The 25,368-nt window shown below is 40.4% G+C and overlaps 1 protein-coding gene across 17 annotated transcripts in view; it reads left to right on the top strand.

Annotated features, from left to right (window-relative positions):
• Nucleotides 1-25,368, top strand: part of LOC308623153 (cytidine monophosphate-N-acetylneuraminic acid hydroxylase) — a 115,681-nt gene that overhangs the window by 26,284 nt on the left and 64,029 nt on the right. For 5 of the 17 annotated variants that reach the window (XM_081245175.1, XM_081245176.1, XM_081245166.1 and 2 more), the window contains one exon: nt 6,835-6,949. The exons of 11 other annotated variants lie outside the window; for them this stretch is intronic. In XM_081245175.1, coding sequence (XP_081101301.1) covers nt 6,835-6,949 — 115 coding nt within the window. Of the gene's footprint in view, nt 1-6,834; nt 6,950-25,368 lie in introns of those variants that run through there. One more of the 17 variants, XM_081245172.1, reaches the window with a different exon arrangement.

Genomic DNA, 25,368 nt, shown 5'->3' on the forward strand with positions numbered 1-25,368 from the left:
CGTGCCCTGAATTCATGGCTCAAAGCTGCAGTCCGTTTTACAGCTCCTTACGGGAAAATGCTGACTTCTTCAGGGCATAGATAAGATTTTGTAGGCTGGATTAGACATTAACAACTTGTTTCCATTGGGAAATATTAACTGCAATACAAGTAAACTTTAAGGTTGCCACCTAGTCATAATGGGGCACTGTCTGTAGGATAGTTAATTTTTAAAATATCAGTGTCACATTTGGGTACATGCCGGAGTCCAGCTCCAGCGAGTCCAGGGATACCCCAGGGATGGATAGCGTTGGCGAAGGAAATATATCTATTACACTTCTTAAAGTATCAGCATTGCATATTTCTCTCTCTCTCACCTTTATTGTTTACAATCACAGGTTTATATATGGTAGTTGATTACATTACCAGGTACGTGACCAAACAATCTTAGCACAATCAAACCTCAAAATGTTCTATAAAGATTTAAAAAAATATATATCCCCTAGTTTCTAGATGTCCTATTAAAATATTTCCCCAAGTTCTCATTAATCACAGGTTATTTCTTAGTGATCAAGCCAAGCAGTTATATAATTATTTTAATTGTAGAAGTTGGAGCTACTTGTTCCTATTTCTCTTCTTGCATGGGCAACCTTTTACAATGGTTCCACGAAAATATTTACAATATACCCTGCATGCCCTTTCTTGTTGTTTCCTCCAACTGAGACAGTGTTTTCTCCCTATCCTAGCAACCAACTCTGCTCTAGGCATTTGCTTTTCTATAATTAATCTTCCTTTATAATAGAACCATAAATTTCCTATGTCATCAGGAACTCCGGTCCATGGCCATAACTCCATACTAGAGGGTGTTTTTCATAAAAACATCCCCTTAGTTCCAGGCTCTTAATTCTTTACCCATTTCCCTGGGGCTTTAGTGGGTACTTCCCATTCTGTGGTAGTTTCAGGAGGGTGAGTCCTTAGAGGAATTTTTCTTTCACGTGGAGCAACATCCCCCCCAAATTGCCCCTATATGTAAATTTATTATCATAAAACATAACAACAGAGCTGTAGTCCACCTTCCTGGCATGGCACTGCCTTGCAGTTTCGCCTTCCGTTGCTTCATGACTTTGTCATGGTGCAATGGCTCCAGGATGGCTTCTGACATCTCCCCCTTTCTCATTTTTTAAAAGTGCAGTATGTAGCTCCACGGAAAGTTGTTTGATGCTTTTAATAATTATTCTGACGATGACTGGAAGTAAAAATATCAGAGTTAGTATAACTACTGCAATGATTCCTCCATTAATGAGCATTGAGAATAAGGTTTTATGTGACACAAATGACTCAATACTTTGAAAAAAATTCTGAGCAGACTGTGCTGGAGATGAATCTAAATTTGTATTTCCTATGTCATGAATCTCTTGATGTAATTTAGTAAGGTCTAAACTAACATCCGTTTGATTCCAAATTCCCATAATATGAGTTTGAATTTGTTCCCAAGAATATAATGATTCATTCACTTTTAGAGGAGTAACACAAATCCATCTATATATATATATATATATATTTTTTTTTTCTTTTTGCGGTACGCGGGCCTCTCACTGTTGTGGCCTTTCCCGTTGCGGAGCACAGGCTCCGGATGCGCAGGCCCAGCGGCCATGGCTTACGGGCCCAGCCGCTCCGCGGCATATGGGATCCTCCCAGACCGGGGCACGAACCCGTATCCCCTGCATCGGCAGGCGGACTCTCAACCACTGCGCCACCAGGGAGGCCCCCATCTATATTTTTTATGACACCTCAAAGCTAATCTTACTTTGAGTGCTGTTAATTCCTGCCGTATGTGTAAAATTGCTTCTTCTAAGGCATCCACCTTTGCTTCTAACTTTCTGTCTATAACTTCCTGAGTAGCCAGAGCTAAAGATACATTTTTTGAAAGCTTATTTACATGTTGAGCTGTATGTACTTGTTGAGCTAAGGAACTTATTGAAAGAGAAAATGATGCTATTACAGCTATAAATGTAGATATTCCTAGAATTAAAGCTGCAACAAATCTCTTTGAATGTAATAAAACTTCAGTTTCATGCAAAACTTGTAAGCCATAATCATCATACCAGGCAGAGGATAATTTTACAGGCAACATAATGTATGGTGGTCGTTTAAGAATCATTAAAACTCGTACATTCATAGAGGGATTTATACAACTTGTCAAAATATAATCATAGCAATGTGTCCAAAAAGTAGAATCAGAAGTATTATGATAAATATTTAGATCCACATATTTTGGGGCTACCAAGAATACATAAGGTGCTGACACACAAGCCTGCATAGGGTAAATGCCCATATTTTTAGGTCTATGAAGAATAACTGGTGATGGTGCAGCAATAGCTTTCCAAAGCTGGGTCTGTGCATAATACATATTATCGTGAGCCATAGTTAGGATAGGAGGCACCCATCCTCCAGTGTGCCATCTATTAACACGCATAGAAGCAGGAATAAATGAATTATTCCAATCATAACGTGCATGATGTTGTAAATAAGATCTATAATCCTTAGATGGATCAGGATTACTCCAACCATGCACATTTTTTTGTGGTATCCTGTATGGGAATATCTATTCTTGAAGAATATATACAATAATTCCATGTAGGAAATCCTGTATTGGTATCTACAGCATCCCAGTTACTATTCAATTGGTCTTCCAGAGATTGTAATATAGATGATTGTACTCCTGTACGAATACCATAAGAAGGATTACAAGGAGGAAATTTTAAAGGATGAGGGGAAGGTTGATTATAAGTTGGATCCTCTCCGGGTGCTAGATAAATCAAAGACCAAAGAAGTCTCTTATTAGATTGACTCAAAGGAGAAGCAGTAAGCTGTCCTTTAAGAAAAACCAGTATACATCCATCCTTACGAGAGGCTAAAGAATTATTAATTGATGGAAATATAAAACATGTAGATTGGAACCCTGATTTTCCATGAAAAGTAAAATTATTATTTGTTTTAAATTTATTATATGGATAGGAGCTTATGGCTCCTCCCATTAACCTGGGCATAGTAGTAGATACTGGTATATCCTCATTATCCCAGGCTACAGTTTGTAAAATCAGTGGATCAGGGAGATAAGTCCAATAAGAATTACCCAAAGCATTTCCCCTTGTTACCTGGCAGGCCAATATAGCAAGCATAGCAACAAAAAGATTTCCAGGTGTTAAGGTAGCTCCCTGGTCTGTTATCACTTTCTTGGCGTCGTCAGCAAGTCGTTTAATCTGACTCCAAGTTGGTGGGTTCGAAGTTCTCGTAGAGATGGCTTGTCTCTTGCGAGGTCTCCGGCGCGGACGTGGCAGACAAAGAATTGGTCTCTCTCCGATGGTGAGGTTTTGTATCTGCTGCAGCAGCGGTTTCTATATGAGGAAATAGCTTAACCACGTACTGTGAGTCTGAATATAAATTGAAAGTCTGGTTCTGCAGCTCAGCGAAAGCATGTATTATTGCAATTAATTCCACTTTTTGAGCAGAAGTTTCCTGAGTTTGAATTACCTTTGGAGCATTATTAATAAGTAAAGCAGCTTTTCCATTAGATGATCCATCTGTAAAAACTAAAGCCGCATCTTCTATTGGCTGATCAACGTAGCATTTAGGAAATATAACTGGATGGGTAGCAAAAAATTGTAATAGCGGATGTTTTGGCAAATGAAACAGAATTTGTCCAGTATAAGAACTAAGAGTTATTTGCCAATCTTCATCATTCTATAATAAAATTTGTAGTTGATCTTTATTATAAGGGATAATTATATTAGTTACATCCTTTCCAAACAATTCCTTACTTCTTTTTATTCCTTTAGCTATTAAAGTTGCTGTTAACATAGGATAGGAACTAACTATTTTCTTTGAAGTAGCTGGTAAATGGATCCATTCCAAAGGTCCTTCCTGTCAAAGTATACCTGTAGGTGTAACTGGAGTAGGCAAGATTAGCAAACACCATTCTTTTGTGTAATCTATTCTTTGTAAGAAGCAGTTATTTAAAGCAGATTCAATCGACTGTAAAGCCTTTTCTGCTTCAGGAGTCATATTTCTAGATGAGGTTGGATCTGAATTTCCTTGTAATATGTTAAATAAAGGCTTCAATTCTGCTGTAGTTATTTTTAAATAAGGTCTAATCCAATTAATATCTCCCAATAGTTTTTGATAGTCATTTAATGTTCGTAAATTATCTTTCCGAAGTTGTAATGGTCGATGTGTCACAGTTTGTGTATGTATTATTCTCCCTAAATAAGTCATAGGTGGTTCAGTTTGAATCTTTTCTGGAGCTATTTGGAGTCCATTTTTTTGCAATGCCTCTGTTAAATGCTGTAAGACTTCTTGTAAATATCCTCTATCTGAATGGGTCAACAAAATATCATCCATATAGTGTATCATATATACTTCTGGATTATTAATTCTTATTTCTGTTATAGCCTTATCCACAATTTTTGACATAAGGTTGGACTATTTTTCATTCCCTGAGGTAATACTTTCCATTGATATCTTTGATAAGTTTGTTTAAAGTTAGTAGAGGGTACACTAAAAGCAAATCTTTTTCTATCTTGAGGGTCCAAAGGAATAGTAAAAAAGCAATCTTGTAAATCTATAATAATTATATGATCATTTATTGGAACAGCAACAGGAGAGGGCAATCCAGGCTGTAAAGCTCCCATATCTTCCATAGTATTATTAATTGCCCTTAGATCTTGTAAGAGTCTCCATTTTCCTGATTTCTTCTTTATTACAAAAATTGGTGTATTCCATGGACTGTTGGAACTTTCAATATGTCCTGCTTCTAATTGCTGTTGTACCAATTGTCTTGCTGCTGACAATTTTTCCATAGTTAATGGCCATCGTTCTACCCATACAGGAAGATCTGATTTCCAAGAAATGGGGTCAGCAGCTCGAGCAATGGCCATATTTATAAATTTGGAACCCCAACCTTGCCTAAATTTACATTGTTTAGTTAGTATGGGCAACATATCACCTAATCCCTTATTGGGATCATATCTCATATTTAACATTTGAGAAGTAACCTTTTCATCTGGGCTATATAATAGCATTCCCATTTGTGCCAATATATCTCTTCCCCAAAGGGTAAATGGCAAAGAAGGTATTATATAAGGACAAAATGTACCTGATTGACCTTCCTCATTGGTCCAATGCAATATTTGCAAACTTTTTGCTACAGGTGGAGCTTTCCCCAAACCTGTAAGCTCATTATGAGTACTTTTAGTTGGCCAGGCTGGAGGCCAATCCTTACCAGCCACACAGGACACATCTGCTCCAGTATCCAATAATCCTATAATCTCTTTTCCATTAACCCTTAGTGCTTTTGTAGGTCTAGACTGGGTAATTTCCTGTATGCAAAAAGCCATATCACTAGATCCAAAACCTCCTTCATTTCTAGGTTTATCAATTACAGATTGTCCCGTCTGATAATATGGGAGCAAAAGCAATTGAGCTATTCTTTGACCTTTAAATATTTGTTGCATTTTTGTAGGGGGAGCCACCATAATTTGTAGTTCTCCTGTATAGTCAGAATCTATAACACCTGGCAAAACTGTTAATCCTACAAGAGATGATGAACTTCTTCCCAATATGAGACCCAATACACCTTCTGGCAATGGCCCTTTGATTCCAGTAGCAATTTTTATTGAAGGAGCATCAGGAGTTAATATTGTTGAGGTGGTGGAACACAAGTCCAATCCTGCACTGCCTGGGATTGCTCTGAAGAGTTCTGAGATGGAACGAAAGGAAGGAAGGGGTTCAGATGTTGGGATGTATTTATTTGTGTTGCCCCTATCATTTTTGGGGCCTGGGGCAGGCCCCCCTGGAAGTTTCCTGAATTCCCTGTGTCAGAATTAGGTGGTAAAAGTTGTCCATTCTTATGAAATTTAGATTTACATTCTTTTGCCCAATGACAACCCTTCTGACACCGTGGACATAAAGTCTTTGGAAGATTGACTTTTGAATTTATAGGTGAAGGAACCGATAGTGGAGGCATGTTAGGTGCTTCTTGTTGGTTATCTGCATTCTTTTTTTTTGCTGTATGCGGGCCTCTCACTGTTGTGGCCTCTCCCATTGCAGAGCACAGGCTCCGGACGCGCAGGCTCAGAGGCCATGGCTCACGGGCCCAGCCGCTCCGCGGCATGTGGGATCCTCCCGGACCGGGGCACGAACCCGTGTCCCCTGCATCGGCAGGCAGACTCTCAACCACTGCACCACCAGGGAAGCCCTATCTGCATTCTTATAAGGACATGCTCTACTAAAATGACCTGGCTTACCACAGGCATAACAATAATTTCCGGGAGTACCCCCAGCCATAATGACAGGAGCTCCTTTTTTCTTTATTATATTTTGTACATATTGTGGATACATTTCCCCTTTTAATGCAGCTGCTATAGCAACGCCCTGTAAAAAGGCAGGTCCTACGTCTGCACATTGTTTAATAAAATCAGTTATATTTCCAGTTTTCCTAATAGGTTTCAATAATGCTTGACAGGTACTGTTTGCATTTTCAAATGTCAATTGCTTAACAAGCATATCAGCTGCCTCTTCATTGGTAATTACTCTCTTTACTGCCTGTATTAATCTGACACAAAGTCTTCATATGCTTCATCAGCCCTTTGCTTAATTTCCCCCAAGGTAGTTGCTTTCCCAGCCACCAAAGGAAGAGATTTCCAGGCATTAATAGCACAACTAGTGACCTGCAACAAGACTTCCTTATCTAGGTACATTTGACTTTGTGCAGTATCATAATCTCCCTCACCTATTAACATATCCAACAAGATATCAGCTTTCCTTTGTCTTTTATTAATTGCAGTTTGTTTTCTAGCTAAGTCTTCGTATTCTGTTCTCCACAACAAATACTGCCCACCTGAGAGACAGACTCGAGCCACTTGGACCCAATCATATGGTGTCATCCATCTGTTAGAAGAGCATCTAGCAAAGTGAGTGTATAGGGAGCTAATGGTCCATAATCAGCACATGCAGCCTTTAATTCTTTGAGAATCTTATAAGGCAGAGGTTCCCATGTCACCCCATCATCAAAGGCTCCTTCAAAACCTACAGGGAAACAAGCAGCAAATTCTGGATCATCAAAGACCTGCATTCTTCCGGAATGCATCTTTGGCTTAATATTAAATGTATTTTTAATCATTTTGTTAGTTGGAGGAGGTGGAGGTGGTCTCAAAGGCATCTCTTGTTTATAATCTGGTAATGCAGGATAACTAATTTTTGGCAAAGGTGTTTTTCTCTCAGAATTAATAACAGGAAAATCCCAAGGATCTGGCTCTCTGTGATAAGCAGCAGCAGCCTCCTCCAGGTCTTTTTGATCCTGAGGGGACAACTCATCATCATCATCATGTATTTTACATTTTTCAAATGTAGCTGCCAATACTTTCTCAGGAGGTGGTTTTGGAGGTATTAAGGGAGTACTTTCATCTGGAGGTCCCATATAAGGTATTCTCTGTCTTTCTTGTACTGGATCTAAGTTATCTCTAATGAGATTCCATAGAGCAAAAGTATCTACAGGAACCTTTTCAGGACCATGAAGTGAATAATATGTTTTTAATTGATCCCCTACCTTAGCCCATGTATCCAAATTAACTGTACCTTCCTCTGGGAACCATGGACATTGTTCTTGAATAAAGTTAAAAAAGTTAGCTAATTGGCTAGTAGTTACCTTAATACCTCTTCCAGATAACATGTTTAATAATATCAATAAATAATTTTCTCTCTTTAGATTCCTTATGACCCATAGTTAACTTACCTTTTATATAACTTATTAGATTATCCACCCTTCACTTACCTTGCCTATACTCTGCAAGGGGGTCTGCAGCACCCTAGGTGGAAGCCTAGCTATCCCGAACTTACTCTATTTACACTTACCCTTCAGGTCCCTGTTCGGGCGCCACTTGCCGGAGTCCAGCTCCAGTGAGTCCAGGGATACCCCAGGGATGGATAGCGTCAGCGAAGGAAATAAATCTATTACACTTCTTAAAGTATCAGCATTGCATGTTTCTCTCTCTCACCTTTATTGTTTACAATCACAGGTTTATATATTGTAGTTGATTACATTACCAGGTACGTGACCAAACAATCTTAGCACAATCAAACCTCAAAATGTTCTATAAAGATTTAAAAAAATATATCCCCTAGTTTCTAGATGTCCTATTAAAATATTTCCCCAAGTTCTCATTAATCACAGGTTATTTCTTAGTGATCAAGCCAAGCAGTTATATAATTATTTTAATTGTAGAAGTTGGAGCTACTTGTTCCTATTTCTCTTCTTGCATGGGCAACCTTTTACAATGGTTCCACGAAAATATTTACAATATACCCTGCATGCCCTTTCTTGTTGTTTCCTCCAACTGAGACAGTGTTTTCTCCCTATCCTAGCAACCAACTCTGCTCTAGGCATTTGCTTTTCTATAATTAATCTTCCTTTATAATAGAACCATAAATTTCCTATGTCATCAGGAACTCCGGTCCATGGCCATAACTCCATACTAGAGGGTGTTTTTCATAAAAACATCCCCTTAGTTCCAGGCTCTTAATTCTTTACCCATTTCCCTGGGGCTTTAGTGGGTACTTCCCATTCTGTGGTAGTTTCAGGAGGGTGAGTCCTTAGAGGAATTTTTCTTTCACGTGGAGCAACATCCCCCCCAAATTGCCCCTATATGTAAATTTATTATCATAAAACATAACAACAGAGCTGTAGTCCACCTTCCTGGCATGGCACTGCCTTGCAGTTTCGCCTTCCATTGCTTCATGACTTTGTCATGGTGCAATGGCTCCAGGATGGCTTCCGACAAGGTACGTGCTAGTTCTTAAGAAAATATGAACAGGTTCCAGGTTCATAGAAAAGGTTTTGTAGGAATCATTGTGGGCCAGTAATTGCAATGTTCATTTATTCTTTCACCAAATATTCATTGGAATCCTCATGTGTGCTAGGCTCTAGGGGTACAATGCAAACTCATACAGGCATGGTTCCTTCCTTCATGTGTCTGTTAGTTATCTTTAGGGGATACAGGTATTAATCTCATAATTAAAGATGAAATTAAAAGTTTGATAAATCACATGAAAGCACAGGTACATAGTGCTGTGAGTGTTTATAATAGTAGGATTTGACCTTCTTTGGGGTGTTGGGGAAGACTTCCCAGTGGAGTTGATGATTGAACTGAGATCAAAAGCATAAGGAGAGTTAAATCTGTGAAGAAGGCATCAAGGAAGTATATTCTGCGCACAGGGATGTACTTTGAGCAAATGAAAGAAGGTCAGGTTTCATAGAAGAAAGAATATAGTTCAAAAAGAGCTGGAGGGGCTTCCCTGGTGGCGCAGTGGTTGAGAGTCCGCCTGCCGACGCAGGGGACACGGATTCGTGCCCCAGTCCGGGAAGATCCCACATGCCTGCCGCGGAGCGGCTGGGCCCGTGAGCCATGGCCGCTGAGCCTGCGCGTCCAGAGCCTGTGCTCCGCAACGGGAGAGGCCACAACAGTGAGAGGCCTGCGTACGGCAAAAAAAAAAAAAAGAGCTGGAGGAAGTTATTAGGGGTCCCTATGCATCACCTCTTAGGCCATATTAGGAATGTTGTTCTTTCTCCTGGGAGCAATGGGAGGATATGAGGCATTTTTAAGAGGTGGGAGAAGGATTGGCAGGATGAGGTTATTTTGAAATTTCCATTTTAAATATGTTATTCTGGCCATAGTGGAAAGAGCAGAGAGTGAATGCAGGGTGACCAGTTAGGGGCCCATGGCAGTGGTCCAGAAGGGAGATGATGGTAGCTTGGATCAGGGTTGTAGAAGGGGATGCTTATGAGATAGACTTAAAAGTTAAATTGACAGACTTGAATTGAATATGGGATAGTGAGAGAAAGGGGAGGGTCAAAGATAAAAGGGCTGTCATGGTGGACATTTGAAGGTTTGGGGATGGGTGAGATGTGCTGAATTGGATTTTGGATGCACTAATTTTCAGGGGTCTTTAGGACATCCTAATGGACATGTACAAAAGGCAATTAGCTCTCCACATAGGGCTTCCTGACTCAGGTCTGCTCATATGGGAGTCACTGTGTTCTGGAGCCATGGGTATGGATGATCCCTTAGGGGGAAAACGTCAAATGAAGAGGATACAGAACTGAGCCTTGAGGAACTACAACATTTCATGACCAGGTAGAGGAAAGATGAGTCTACAATGGAAACAGAAGAACGGCCAGAAATGTAGGGTGAAAACTAATAAGCTATTAGGTGTGTAGAAACCACCACCACAGAAAGTATGTCTGACTGTGAAGGAGAGGAGAAAGAGAACTAGCTGGAGAGTATGTGAGGCTGAGCTGTAATTTTTTAAATGGGAGACATCTGGACAGTTTAAAAGTCAATTTAATGCTGTAGGATTCCATTTATATATCATTTGTGAAATGACCACATCATAAGGACAGAGAACAAATCAGTGGTTGCCAGAGGATAGGTGATAGTGGGGGTATGACTATAAAGGGCAGTCCTTGGGAATTATATCCAGCAAGTTTTTTGGTCTTGATGGAAGAGTTAGATGTCTTGATTTTAGTGGTAGCTACGCAAATCTATAAATGGAATAAAATTTCATAGAACTATCTATGCAGACACATATGCAAAAATGGTTGCACGTACAAACTGGTGACATCAGAATAAAGTTTGTACTCTAGTTAACAGTATTGTACCACTGTCAACTTCCTGGTTTGATATCGTAATACAGTAATAAAGTGATGTAAGATGTCCCTATTAGGGGAAGCTAGTTCCCCTAAGGTACAGGGGACTCGACAATCACTGCAAATTCCTGTGGATCTATTTTATTTTCATTTGAAACTTTATTTCAAAATAGAAAGTTGTAAAAAGTCAATGAGAGAGAAAGATATGAAATTTACAGTGAAAATCATGGAGTAACGTCTTTTTCTCTTTTTCTTTAGTACTTTGTCCTTCAGGTGCAACCTAATTATTATCATCATCATTATTACTCATGCATAATGTACAGGAATCACTTCTCATTCATGTATAACTCAAAATTCCCAAGGTCTTGCCACTAGAAGACACTTTCCAGAGGCAATCTGGCAGACTTAAAGAGCCAAATATGTGCATGGTAGGACCTTACGCATTGATTATAGCTGGTGGCAGGAGTGGGCTGCTCCCTCCTGGGAGGGCAAGCTTTACCCTTCCACATCTGTGGATTCAACCACCTGGGATCAAACATATTTGAAAAACAACTTCCAGAAAGTTGTAAAAAGCAAAACTTGAAATTGCTGCCCCCCACCCTACCCCATCAACTATTTACATAGCATTTACGTTTTATTAGATATTATATAAGTAATCTAGAGATGGTTTAAAGTATCTGGGGGGCTGTGTGTAGGTTATATGCAAATACTATGCCATTTTACATAAGGGACTTGAGCATCTGCAGATTTTGGTATCTGCTTGGGTTCTGGAACCAATCCCCCTCAAATACCGAGGGACGACTGTATACATCAGAATAAGTGAGGTGTGCATATGCTTTGAAAGAGCATGTTTAAAATATCAGCTTCTCCATTATTTTTATTGTGCAATATAATATACAAAAGAAAAGTTTATAAAATATAAATAAAATTTAGCACTTATAAAACAAACACCAGTTTACCCCAGGTCAAAAATAATAACATTACCTACCAGCACCCCAGAATTCTCTCATGTGCCCCTTTCTTTTTTTGAAAATATCTTTATTGAGATATAATTTAGTACTATGAAATTGACCTGATTTAATTGTACCAGTCAATGATCTTTAGTATATTTGCAGAGTCGTGCAGCTATTTCCACAATCTAATTTTAGACTCTTTCCATGACTCCCCAAAAAGAATGCCCAATCATCAGTCACTCCCCATTCCCATACACACCCCTACTCCCACCCTTGGTAACTACCAATCTACTGTCTATCTCTATAGATGTGCCTATTCTGGATATCTCACGTAAATGGAATTATACTATATGTGGTCTTTTGTGTCTGGCTTCTTTCACTTAGCATGATTTTTTTGAGGTTCATCTATGTTGTAGTATGTATCAATCACTACTTCATTCCTTTTTATTGCCAAATAGTACAGTTGATCCTTGAACAATGTAGATTCGAACTGTGCTAGTCCACTTATACACAGATTTTTAAAAATAGTAATACAGTACTACATGCTCCACCATTGGTTGACTCTGTGGATGAGGAAGTGTGGATATGGAGGGCGGACTATGAACTTATGTGCAGATTTTTAACTGCTCAGAGGGTCAGCATCCCTAGTCCCCACACTGTTCAAGGGTACATGTATTCCATTGTGTGGACATACACATTTTATTTATCCACTAATCAATTGATGGACAGTTGGGTTGTTTCACTTTTTGGCTATTATGAATAATTAGCTAAATGAATGTTCATGTACAAGTTTTTGTGTGGACATATGTTTCCAGTTTTTTTTTTTTTTTTTTTTTTTAATGCTGTACGCGGGCCTCTCACCATTGTGGCCTCTCCCGTTGCGGAGCACAGGCTCCGGACGCACAGGCTCAGTGGCCATGGCTCACGGGCCCAGCCGCTCCATGGCATGTGGGATCTTCCCGGACGGGGGCACAAACCCGTGTCCCCTGCATCGGCAGGCGGACTCTCAACCACTGCGCCACCAGGGAAGCCCTCCAGTTTTTTTTTTTAATTCTCAATCTCCTTTTCTTTTTTTTTAAATTTATTTATTTTATTTTTGGCTGCGTTGGGTTTTCGTTGCTGCACACGGGCTTTCTCTAGTTGCGGCGAGCAGGGGCTACTCTTTGTTGTGGTGCACGGGCTTCTCATTGCGGTGGCCTTTCTTGCTGTGGAGCGTGGGCTCTAGGTGCGCAGGCTTTGGTAGTTGTGGCTCATGGACTCTAGAGCACAGGCTCAGTAGTTGTGGTGCACAGGCTTAGTTGCTCCGCAGCCTGTGGGATCTTCCTGGACCGGGACTCGAACCCGTGTCCCCTGCATTGGCAGGCAGATTCTTAGCCACTGCACCACCAGAGGAGCCTCACAGTTCTTTTGGGTAGAGACCTAGGAGTTGAATTGCTGGATCCTATAGACACTATATGTTTAACATGTTGAGAATATGCCAAACTGTTTTTAATCATCCCACCAGCAATAGATGTTGGATCCTGTTTCTCTACATCCTCACCAACACTAGTACTACCTGTATTTGTTATTATAGCCATCCTAATGGATGTGACGTGTTAGCTCATTGTAGTTTTGATTTGTGTTTCCCTCTTGGCTAATGATGTGAAGCTTCTATTCATGTGTGTTACTGACCACTCATATATCTTCTTTGGAGAAATGTCTATTCAAATCCTTTGACCATTCCTAATTGGGCTATTTGTTTTGTTATTGAGTTTTAAGAGTTTTTAAAAAATAAATTCCTGATATGTGTTCCTTATCAGATATGTAATTTGCAAACATTTTTTCTTGGTTTGTGTGTTGTCCTTTCACTTTCTTGGTGGTGCCATTATCAAAGGACTACCTTTGTCTTTGTCGATACTGTCTAACATATGCAGAGTTTCTGTTTTATAATTCTTCTTTCTTTGGATTATTTTATTGTTCTTTAACATTCTTGAGATGGATGCTTTTTAGCCTTTCTTTTTTTGTGTGCAGTACGCGGACCTCTCACTGTTGTGGCCTCTCCCGTTGCGGAGCACAGGCTCCGGACGCGCAGGCTCAGCGGTCATGGCTCACGGGCCCAGCCGCTCCACGGCATGTGGGATCTTCCCGGACTGGGGCACAAACCCGTGTCCCCTGCATCGGCAGGCGGACTCTCAACCACTGCCCCACCAGGGAAGCCGTAGCCTTTCTTTTTTAACGTTCACATCCAAGGCTATATATTTATCTCTGAGTACTCCATTACCACATTGATCATTCTAGCTTCATCCTCTTGCTTATCTATTGAGTCCCACTCCAACAATGAGAAAGCTGGCTCTCACCATTGTTGTCCATGTATTTAATTATGCAATTCCAGTATACATGTATAGAAGTATCAGAATTGCTAACCCATACCCCTATGCAAAATAGCTTTATCAACGAGAGTATAATAGTTCCTATGTGCAGCTCCTTGTGCCTCTAATCTTACAGACTCCATTCATTTCCAAAGATACTTGGCCAGCACTTTTCCCCTCACCCACTTCAGTTAGTTTGTTTCATACATTTGTAATAGTTAGATTCTCTTGTCAGTCTATATTCTTTCTTGGGATTCCTCAACCTCCTAAATGATTTATTTTTTTCTTGTTCTTACTTTCTCAGAGCCTTAAAAAAAAACAACAACCTTCTAGATCTGAATAAGTGTAGATGTTACTACATTTATATATTTTACCTGTAACAACTACTGTGTATTTTCTGACTAATGGATAAAATCTTTTTTTATTTGCCTACATCTTTTATTTGAAACTTCAAAATGCTGCCCTCTCCTCTCTAATATTTTGAAGCTTGATGAATAAACCTGTACTCCATTTATGCTTCCCCTCTCCCCTAAATCTTCATCTCTTCAGAATAAAAGAGTTCTAAATTTTAGGCTCTAAGTAGAAAGCCCTTCCATCTACTTTATAACTTCAATCTCATTTCTCAGGACCTCTCTCAACTCTGGTATGTCTTCCTTATGGTGTAGGGAACCAAAAATGCACAGCATATCTAGCTGTGGAAACTGAGTGGTTTTTGAATAAACAAATTTCATTTTGCTTCCAGTGTCCTTTCTGGTAACACTCAGTGTTTAATGGCCTTTTGTAATGAAACATGCAATGTGGTGTCTTAAGGGAATAGTCTAAGCTGGTGCCTTTTTTTTTTTTTTTTTTTTTTTTTTTTTGCGGTACGCGGGCCTCTCACTGCTGTGGCCTCTCCCGTTGCGGAGCACAGGCTCCGGACACACAGGCTCCGCGGCCATGGCTCGCGGGCCCAGCCGCTCCGCGGCACGTGGGACCCTCCGGGATCGGGGCACGAACCCGTGTCCCCTGCATCGGCAGGCGGACTCCCAACCACTGCGCCACCAGGGAAGCCCAGCTGGTGCCTTTTAATTAAATAGTTTAGGTTAGAACCCATTGTTCTAAAAGTATAATTGGAATTACTTTTCCCAAATGTTTCTTCATATTTGCCTGTTGCTTTTTTGCCATAATTTTGCCTATTCAAACAGCCTCATGAGAACTTGTTGTCTCTCAATTTCTCATTTTGATTTCTGGAACAGCGTGAAGGCCATTTGCAATCTTGAAGGTTTCATGTTACTGGTTCAACAAATATTTATTCAGTTCCTAATGGAAAATGCAGTGATGAAAGATTCCCATATGAAGCTTGCAGCCTAATGTTCTTCTGTTAGATCATTGGTTACTAAAGCATTTTGAGTATAGACTTCCGTTTTAAATTAATTTTTTATTGGCCCTCATTCAATAGTGGTGTTTTTAATGGCTGGTCATTGGGAACAATATGTAGATTGGGAACTATCATTCTAGGTAATTTATGAAAGCATTAAGCTCCAGTCCAGAACTGGTCAATGGGTTTCAAAACTCCACTGTTTCATGGTTCCCCATAAGTGACAGTCACATAAACACACATACACACACACACACACACACACACAGACCCACACACCATAACATTTGCCCAAGTTCTGTGGAATTCAGGGTCTTTTTGGTTTGTTTTTTGGTGGAATTTGGGCATTTAAAGTCTATAGAAATTCTGTCTACTAGTTTTGCTGTAATTGTATTGTTTTTACCCATTCAAAGAATTCTAGTAGGCTAATGAGGCCCTTTCAAAATTAAGATATTCCCTCCCCTTCACCCAGTTGATATGTTTCTTAAGTATTTGGAAAATTTCCTAGTCAACTAGTAGATCCTGTAATAAAAACTGAGAATTTATATTCACTTTTTTTTTTTTTTTTTAGTTTCCAGATCTTCCTTGAATAGAAACTTATCTTGAGAGAGGACACAGTGTCAATCTGCCAGTCCTGGAGTTGTTATTTACCCCCAAGGGGGTTGTACTTACTGTAGCATGGTTCCACTGTGTCTCACTTTTGAGTGAAATTTGCTCTCAGCCTAGACTCCAGAGAACTGAGGAGCCTGCCTTGTCTGTTGACTAGGCCACACTAGGTCACTAGGTGAGCTCATCATGCCTGGGTCCAGCTTGTTTGGATGCTTCAGGGTGAGCCCTGCTGAGTGTTCTGCAGGGTAGGCCATGGTCCCTGCTGGTATTCATGGACATGGGGCAGGGGCCATCACCAGACTCTGAGCCCTGAGTATGGCCCCCAGGCAAGGTAGGCAGCTGTCTGTGGTTTGCTCTTCCTAACTTTGGCATGCCACATGCCACAGGTTGCAGAGACTGGTGTATGCTGAAGCTTTTAATCTTGACTACACCTTTTATTTTAATTAAGTTACTTCATTGATTTTCTATCTTGCTGAGTCATGCCAGTGCTTTAAGAATTTTATATTAATGATTTTTAGAGTCTTCTGTAAGAAGCTCATTAAATTTTTTGACTTGCCTAATTTCTTCTTCTTATATATTAAATATATAATTTAATAAAATTACATAAGCAATATAATTTGAAATAAATGCTTTGAAAAAAAATTGAAAATACAGATAAACAAAAGAAAATAATCTAATCATCTGTTGAGATACATTTAACATTTTAGAGTATTCCTCTACCCTTTTTCATAAAAATTATATTTATTAAATTTTTTTGTTAAATAGAGATTTGGGGTATATACACTTCAGTATCCCTTTTTTCTCATTTTATATTAGGAGCATTTCTAATAGCCTTAAACATTGATCTATAAATGATACCTATCACTTAATTGTGTTAATATACTGTAATTTACTGAACCAATTTCCTATTGCTGGAACTTTAGGTTGTGTTGTATTTTTTGTTATAATATAATTTTGTTATAAATAATTTTGTAGTGATTATCTTTGTCATGTGCATCTCTATTTCCTTAGGATAAATTTCTGGAAGTGGAATTATTGAGGCATATATATATATATATATATATATGTATGTATGTATGTATGTATGTATGTATGTATGTATGTATTGCTAAAGTTCTGTCGAAAATGCCATTGGTATCTTGGAAAGTGATTGCACCAAACCTATAGATTGCCTTGGGTCCTATGGTCATTTTAACAATATTAATTCTTCCAATCCATGAGCATAGTTTATCTTTCTAATTGTGTCATCTTCAGTTTCTTTCATAGGTGTCATAGTTTTCAGAATACAGGTCTTTTACCTCCTTAGTTAGATTTATTCTAGGTTTTTTTTTTTTTGACACGACTGTAAATGGGATTGTTTCCTTAATTTTTCTTTCTGATAGTTCATTGTTAGTGTATATAAACACAATAGATTTCTGTATATTCATTTCATATTCTGCAACTATAGTGAATTTGTTGATGAGTTCTAGTAGTTTTTTTGGTGGCATTTACAGGGTTTTGGTATCATATCATGTACATACACTAACAGTTCTACTTCTTCCTTTCCAATTTGGATGGCCTTTCTTTCTTTTACTTGTCTGATTGCTGTGGCTATGACTTCCAATACTGTATTGAATAAAAATGGTGAGAGTAGGCATCCTTGTCCTGTTCCTGATCTTAGAGGAAATATTTTCAGCTTTTCACCATTGGGTATGATGTTAGCTGTGGGCTTGTCATTTATGGCCTTTATTATGTTGTATGTTCCCTCTATACCCACTTTGTTGACAGTTTTTTTTTTATCACAAATGGATGTTGAATTTTGTCAAAAGGTTTTTCTGCATTAATTTAGATGATCATATGGTTTTTATTCTTCAGTTTGTTAATGTGGTGCATCACATTGATTGACTTGTGGAAAATGAATCATTATTGCATCCCTGGGATAAATCCCATTTGATCATGTTGTATGATCCTTTTAATGTATTGTTGAATTCATTTTGCTAATATTTTGTTGAAGATTTTTGCATTTATGTTCATCAGTGATTTTGACCTGTAACTTTCTTTTTTTGTGGTATCTTTATCTGGTTTTGGTATCAGCATGATGCAGGTCTTGTAAAATGAGTTCAGAAGGATTCCTTCTTCTGTAATTTTTGGAACAGTGTGAAAAGGATAGGTGTTAACTCATATTTAAATGTTTAGTAGAATTTACCTGTGAAGCCATCTGGTCCTGGACTTTTGTTTGTTGGGAAGTTTTTTTGTTTTTGTTTTTGGTTCAATTTTATCACTGGTAGTATATTCACATTTTCTATTTCTTCCTGATTCAATCTTGGGAGATTGTGCATTTCCAGGAATTTGTCTTTCTCCTATGTTGTCCATTTTATTGGCATATATATTGTTCATGGTAATCTCTTATGATCCCTTTATTTCTGTGGTATTGTTTGTAACTTCTCTTTCATTTCTGATTTTATTTACTTGAGCCCTCTCTTTTTCTTGATAAGCCTGGCTAATTTTCATCAATTTTGTTTATCTTTTCAAATAACCAGCTCATAGTTTCATTGATCTTTTCTATATTTTTAGCCTCTATTTCATTTATTTCTGCTCTGATTTTTATGATTTTTTCCCCCTTCTACTAAATTTGGGTTTTGCTTGTTCTTCTTTCTCTAGTTCCTTTAGGTGTAAGGTTAGGTTATTTATTTCAGATATTTCTTGTTTCCTGAGATAGGCTTCTATTCCTATAAATTTCCCTCTTGGAACTGCTTTTGCTGCATCCCATAGATTTTGGATCATTGTGTTTTTGTTTTCATTTATCTTCAGGTATTTCTTGATTTCTACTTTGATTTTTTTCAGTGACCCATTGGCTTTTTTAGTAGCATATTGTTTAGCCTCCATGTATTTGTTTTTTGCAGTTTTTTTCTTGTAGTTGATTTCTAGCCTCATAGTGTTGTGGTTGGGAAAGATACTTGATATGATTTTAGTCTTCTTAAATTTACTGAGACTTGTTTTGTGGCCTAGCCTGAGATCTATCCTGGATAATGTTCCACTTGCACTTGAAAAGAATGTGTATTGCTGCTTTCGGATGGAATGTTCTCTATATATCTGTTAAGTCCATCTGATCGAATGTGTTGTTTAAGGCTAGCGTTTCTTTACTAATTTTCTCTCTGGATGATCTGTCCATTGATGTAAGTGGGGTGTTGAAGTCCCCTACTATTATTGTGTTACTATCAATTTCTCCCTCTATTTTAATATTTGCTTAACATATTCAGGTTCTCGTATGTTGGGTGCATATGTATTTACAATCATTGTAGCTTCTTCTTGAACTGACCCCTTTATCATTATGTAATGTCCTTCTTTGTCTCTTGTTCCAGTTTTTGTTTTAAAGTCTATTTTGTCTGATATTGCTACCCCAGCTTTCTTTTTTGTTTCCATTTGCTTGGAATACCATCTTCCATCCCCCTCACTTTCAGTCTTTGTGTGTCTTTAGATCTGATATGAATCTCTTGTAGGCAGCATATGTATAGGTCTTGTTTTTGTATCCACTCAGCCACTGTATGTCTTTTGATTGAAGTATTTAGTCCATTTACATTTAAAGTAATTATTTATAGGTATGTATTTATTGCCATTTTGTTAATTATTTTCTGGTTGTTTTTGTAGTTCTTCTTTTGCCATCTTCCCTTGTGATTTGATGTCTATCTTTAGTGTTATGTTTGGGTTCCTTTTTCTTTTGGGTGTGTGTATCCATTACAGAGTTTTGGTTTGTGGTTACCATGAGGTTTATATATAGCAATCTATATATATGGTCAATTGCTTTAAGTTGCTGATCTCTTAAGTTAGAATGCATTTTAACAACTCTGCTTTCTTACCCACCCCTCTGTATTTTGACACCATATTTTACATCTTGTTTTGTGTATCCCTAACTAGTTATTGTGGATATAGATGGTTTTACTACTTTTGACGTTTAACCTTCCTACTAGCTTTGTAAGTGTGTTATCTACTACCTTCTTGGTATTCTGCCTTTACCAATGAAATTTTTCCTTTCATAATTTTCATATTTCTAGTTGTGGCCTTTCCTTTTCTACTTAGGGAAGTCTGTTTAACATTTCTTGTAAAGGTGGTTTGGCGGTGCTGAACTCTTAGCTTTTGCTTGTCTGTAAAATCTTGATTTCCCCTTCAAAGGTGAATAATAGCGTTGCCAGGTACAGTTTTCCTCGTTGTAAGTTTTTTCATCACTTTAAATATATTGTGCCACTCCCTTCTGGCTTGCAGAGTTTCTGTTGAAAAGTCAACTGATAGTCATGGAATTCCCCTTGTACACAACTAGTTGCTTTTCCCTTGTTGATTTAATATTCTCTCTCCATCTTTAATTTTGGCACTTTAAATATGGTGTGTCTTGGTGTGGTCCTCTTTGGGTTGATCTTGTTGGGGACACTTTGTGTTTCCTGAATGCCTGTTTCCTTTCCCAAGTTAGGGAAGTTTTTCAGCTATTATATCTTCAAATATGTTTTCTGTCCCTTTCTCTCATCTCCTTTGGGACTCCTATAAGGTGAACGTTAGGATGCTTGATGTTGTTCCAGGTCTCTTAAGTTGTCCTCATTTAAACAATTTTTTTTTCTTTTTTTCTGTTCAGCTTGAGTGATTTCCACCACTCTGTCTTCCAGTTCACTGATCAATTTCTCTGTATCATCTAATCCACCATTGATTCCATCTAATTTTTTTTTTTTATGGAGGAGAAAGAAAGAGTGGCTTTATTTCTTTGCAAGGCAAAGAGGGAACACAGTAGGCTAGCACCTCAAGAACTGTGTCCCCAATTCCATCTAATGTATTTTTTATTTCAGTTATTGTGTTCTTCAGCTCTATTTGATTCTTGTTTATATTTTCTAACTCTTTGTTAAAAACTTCTAACTTCTGATTTTGTTCATCCATTCTTCCCTCAAGTTCTTTGAACATCCTTTTTTTAAAAGCTAAATTTATTTATTTATTTATTTATTTTTGGCTGAGTTGGGTCTGTTGCTGAGCACAGGCTTTCTCTAGTTGTGATGAGTGGGGGCTAATCTTCGCTGCAGTGTGCGGGCTTCTCATTGTGGTGGCTTCTCTTGTTGCAGAGCATGGGCTCTAGGTGCATGGGCTTCGGTAGTTGTGGCATGTGGGCTCAGTAGTTGTGGCTCGTGGGCTCTAGAGCGCAGGCTCAGTAGTTGTGGCACATTGGCTTAGTTGCTCCAAGGCATGTGGAATCTTCTCAGACCAGGGATCGAACCCCCTGCATTGGCAGGTGGATTCTTAACTACTGCACCACCCGGGAAGCCCTGAGCAGCTTTTTGATCATTAACTTAAACTCTTTATTAGGCAGATTGCTTATCTCCATTTCATTTAGTTCTTCTTACAGGGTTTTATCTTATTCCATAGTTTGGAATATATTCCTCTGTCACCTCATTTTGCTGAATTCTCTGTTTTTATTTCTAGGTATTAGGTAGGTCAGTTACACTATTGATCTTGGAGGAGTGGCCTTATGTAGGAGATGTCCTATGGGGCCCAGCAGTGCATACCGCTTTGGTCACCAGAGCTATGTTCTAGGGGCACCCTCTATGTTGGTTGCCTGAGCCCTACTGTTGGGGTGAGCTTATTATTATGGGCACTCTAATAGGCTTGGCTGGCCTGCAGCCCAGTTTGGTGCCAGACCACACCTAGTGAGAAAGCTGCCAGCCCATGGAAGGGTGAGGCCAGATCCTGAGATGGCTGAGGGGCTCAAGGTGTCCTGGAGCTGGTGTTGGCCAGCTGGTGGGCAGAGGTAGGTCACAGGGGCAGCTGACTGCAGAACCCTAGGGAATCCTGGGGCTAGTGAAGAACCTCTGGTGGGTGGAGCTGGGTCCCAGGGTGGCTGGCTGCAGGCTATAAGGCTGTGAGGTTTCCAGGGCTGATATTGGCTTGCTGGTGAGTGAGACCAGTTCCTGGTGCTAGTGCTGGCCAATAGGTGAGTGTAGCCAGATTCAGGACAGCTGGCTGAGGGGTCCAAGGTATCCTGGAAATGGTGTGAGCCAGGTGTTGGGTGAGGTTGGGACACTGGGCAGGTGAGAGCAAAGCCCCAGAGGGTTCAGGAGCTAGTGTTGGGCTACTGGTGTGGAGGGCTGGATCCTGGAGCAGCTGGCTGAGGGGCCCAAGTTGTCCTATAATTGGTGTCAGCCAGCTATTTTCTAGGGCTGGGTCAGGAGGCTGTAGAGCCCCGGGGAGTCCTGGGGCTAGTGCTGGCCCACTGGAAAGTGTGGACGAATCTCAGGGTGGTTTGCCCAACATGTCTTGGAGCTGTTGTCAGCCAGCTGTTCCAAAGGGCTTGGTATAGGGTAGCTGATCACTGGGTCCCGGGTGGCTGGTTGTGGGACCATGGGGTTCCCGGGATTGGTACTAGTCCCATGGTGGATGAGGCTGGATATAGGGTGACTGGCTGACAGTCCCAAGGTGTCCTGGAGCTGGTGTTGGCCAGCTGTTGGGTAAGGCTGGGGCATGGGGAGGCTAACTGAAGAGCCCTGGTGGGTGCTGTGGCTACTGCTGGACTACTGGTGGGTGGGCCCAGATTCCCAGGTAGCTGGTTGAGGGGCTGTAATGTTCCAGAGGCTGAAGTCAGGCCCCTGTTGGGTGAGGCCAGATCCCAGGGCTAGTGATGACCCACTAGTGAGTAGGGCCAGAGCTTGGGGTGGCTGCCTGGGGGGCCCAAGTTGTCATGGGGCTGTTTCAGCCAGCAATGGGCAGGACTAGGTCACAGGCCAGCTGACTGAAGAGCCCTGGTGATCCGAGAACTAGTGCTAAAGCACTGGTGAGTGGGTCCAGATCCAGTGCCACGGGTTGAGGGCCTTGAGGTGTCCTGGAGTTTGCCAGCTATTGGGTTGGGTTGAGTCATGGGGCTGCTGGCTACAGAGCCTCAGGGGGTCCCAAAGCAGTGCTGGCCCACTAGCAAGTGGGGCCGGATCCCAGGGCAGGTGGCTGACAAGCTGCAGGGTTTCTGTGATGGTGTCAGCCCCCTAGTGGGTGAGGCTGGGTCCCGGGGCTAGTGCTGACTCACTGGTGAGGAGCCAAAGGTTTCCTGGAACTGGAGTTGGCCAGTCTTGCTATACCATGTCTCCACCCCTCCTACTGGTCTCATTGTGATTCCTTCTTCATATCTTTAATTATAGAAGATCTTTTCTTCTAGTCGTCCAGTCTTTCTCATTGATAGTTGCTTTGTAAATAGTTGTAATTTTGGTGTGCCCATGGGAGGGGGTGAGCGCAAGTTCTTCCTACTCCACCATTTTGGCCACTCCCCATTCTGACCCATTTTTTAGTTGGGTTGTTTGTTTTCTTGTTGTTGAGTCTTAAGCGTTCTTTGTATATTTTGGATAACAGTGCTCTATCAGATATATCTTTTGCAAATATTTTCTGAACAAAATATGATACACACACACAATGGAATATTATTCAGCCTTAAAAAGGAAAGAAATCCTGTAAGTACATGTTAGTTACAATATAGATGAACCTTGAGGACGTTATGCTAAATGAAATAAGCCGATCACAAAAAGACACATACTGTATGATTATACTTATATCAAGTAGCTAAGGTAGTCAAATTCATAGAAACAGAAAGTAGAATGGTGTTACCAGGGGCTTGGTGGGGGGAGGGAAATGGGGAGTTGTTGTATAATGAGTATGGAGTTTTGGTTTTGCAAGATAAAATATTTTGGAACTTTGTTGCACTTAACAATGCATATATACTTAACACTCCTGAAATGTATGCTTAAAAATGGTTAAGATGATCAGTTTTGCATTAAATGTAGTAAAACAATTAAAGTGCAGTAAAGCAATTTTAAAAAAATTTGTTACATCTCTCTACCAAGAATAACTGATCCAAAAATAAAATTACAATGATACCAATTACAATGGCAGCAACAGCTATAAAATATCTAAGAATTAGCTATGAAAAAGTTTTTTTTTTTAAAGTTTATTTATTTATTTTTTTAATTAGTTTCTGCTTTATAACAAAGTGAATCAGTCATACATATACATCTGTTCCCACATCCCTTCCCTCATGCATCTCCCTCCCTCCCACCCTCCCCATCCCACCCCTCCAGGCGGTCACAAAGCACCGAGCTGATCTCCCTGTGCTCTGCGGCTGCTTCCCACTATTTCAAAACCATAATAAAGAACAAACAAGATGATTTGAATAAATGAGGAAGTGCCCTCTGCTTTTTCATGGGATTAAAAACAACAACAACAACAACGCTCCTAAGTTGCTTTTTATTATTATTATTTTTTATTTGGCTGCGCCACGCGGCTTATAGGATATTAGTTCTCCGACTAGGAATTGAAGCTGGGGCCCCGGGAAATGAGACTGCTGAGTCCTAGCCACTGGACCACCAGGGAATTCCCTTAAGTTGCTTTTCAAAACTTGTATGCGCCATTAATTCGATTTTTCCCTTAACAGATCTGTGACCTTTGGAAGCATTTTCACATCATTTGTCTACATGGAGTACACATTGCATTCTTGTGAGTGTATTCCTTCATTAGCCAGATATTTACTGGCACCTACCATGTGACAGACACTTTATATCTCAGCTTTCATGGAGTTTACATCCCTGTGAACAGAATACTGAACATCTTCCCATTTAAAACAAAACTAATCTAATTAAGAAATTATTATATTGAGCTGCATGAGCTGCTTGTAAATTTTGGAGATTAAAGGATTAATCTCCAAAATTTACAAGCAGCTCATGCAGCTCAATATCAAAAAAACAGACTTCCGGGTAAGATGGCGGAAGAGTAAGACGCGGAGATCACCTTCCTCCCCACGGATACACCAGAAATACAGCTACACGTGGAACAACTCCTACAGAACACCTACTGAATGCTGGCAGAAGACCCCAGACCTCCCAAAAGGCAAGAAACTCCCCACATACCTGGGTAGGGCAAAGCGGAGAGATTCCCGCACAGAGGATCGGTGCCGAGCGGCACTCACCAGCCCGAGAGGCTTGTCTGCTCGCCCGCCAGGGCGGGCGGCGCTGGAAGCTGAGGCTCGGGCTTCGGTCAGAGCGCAGGGAAAGGACTGGGGCTGGCGGCGAGAACTCAGCCTGAAGGGGGCTAATGTGCCACAGCTAGCCGGCAGGGAGTCCGGGAAAACTCTGGAGCTGCCGAAGAGGCAAGAGACTTTTTCTTCCCTCTTGGTTTCCTGGTGCGCGAGGAGAGGGGATTAAGAGCGCTGCTTAAAGGGGCTCCACAGACGGGCGCGAGTCACGACTGAAAGCGCGAAGCCCAGTGACGGGCGTGGGACGCTGGGGCTGCTGCTGCCGCCGCCAAGAAGCCTGTGTGCGAGCGCAGGTCACTGTCCACACCGCCCTTCCGGGAGCCTGTGCAGCCCGCCACTGCCGGGGTCCCGGGATCCAGGGGCGGCTTCCCTGGGAGAACGCACGGCGTGCCTCGGGCTGGTGCA

The sequence above is a fragment of the Mesoplodon bidens genome (genome assembly GCF_964165515.1).
Source record: "Mesoplodon bidens genome assembly, chromosome: 10".
Lineage (NCBI taxonomy): Eukaryota > Metazoa > Chordata > Mammalia > Artiodactyla > Ziphiidae > Mesoplodon > Mesoplodon bidens.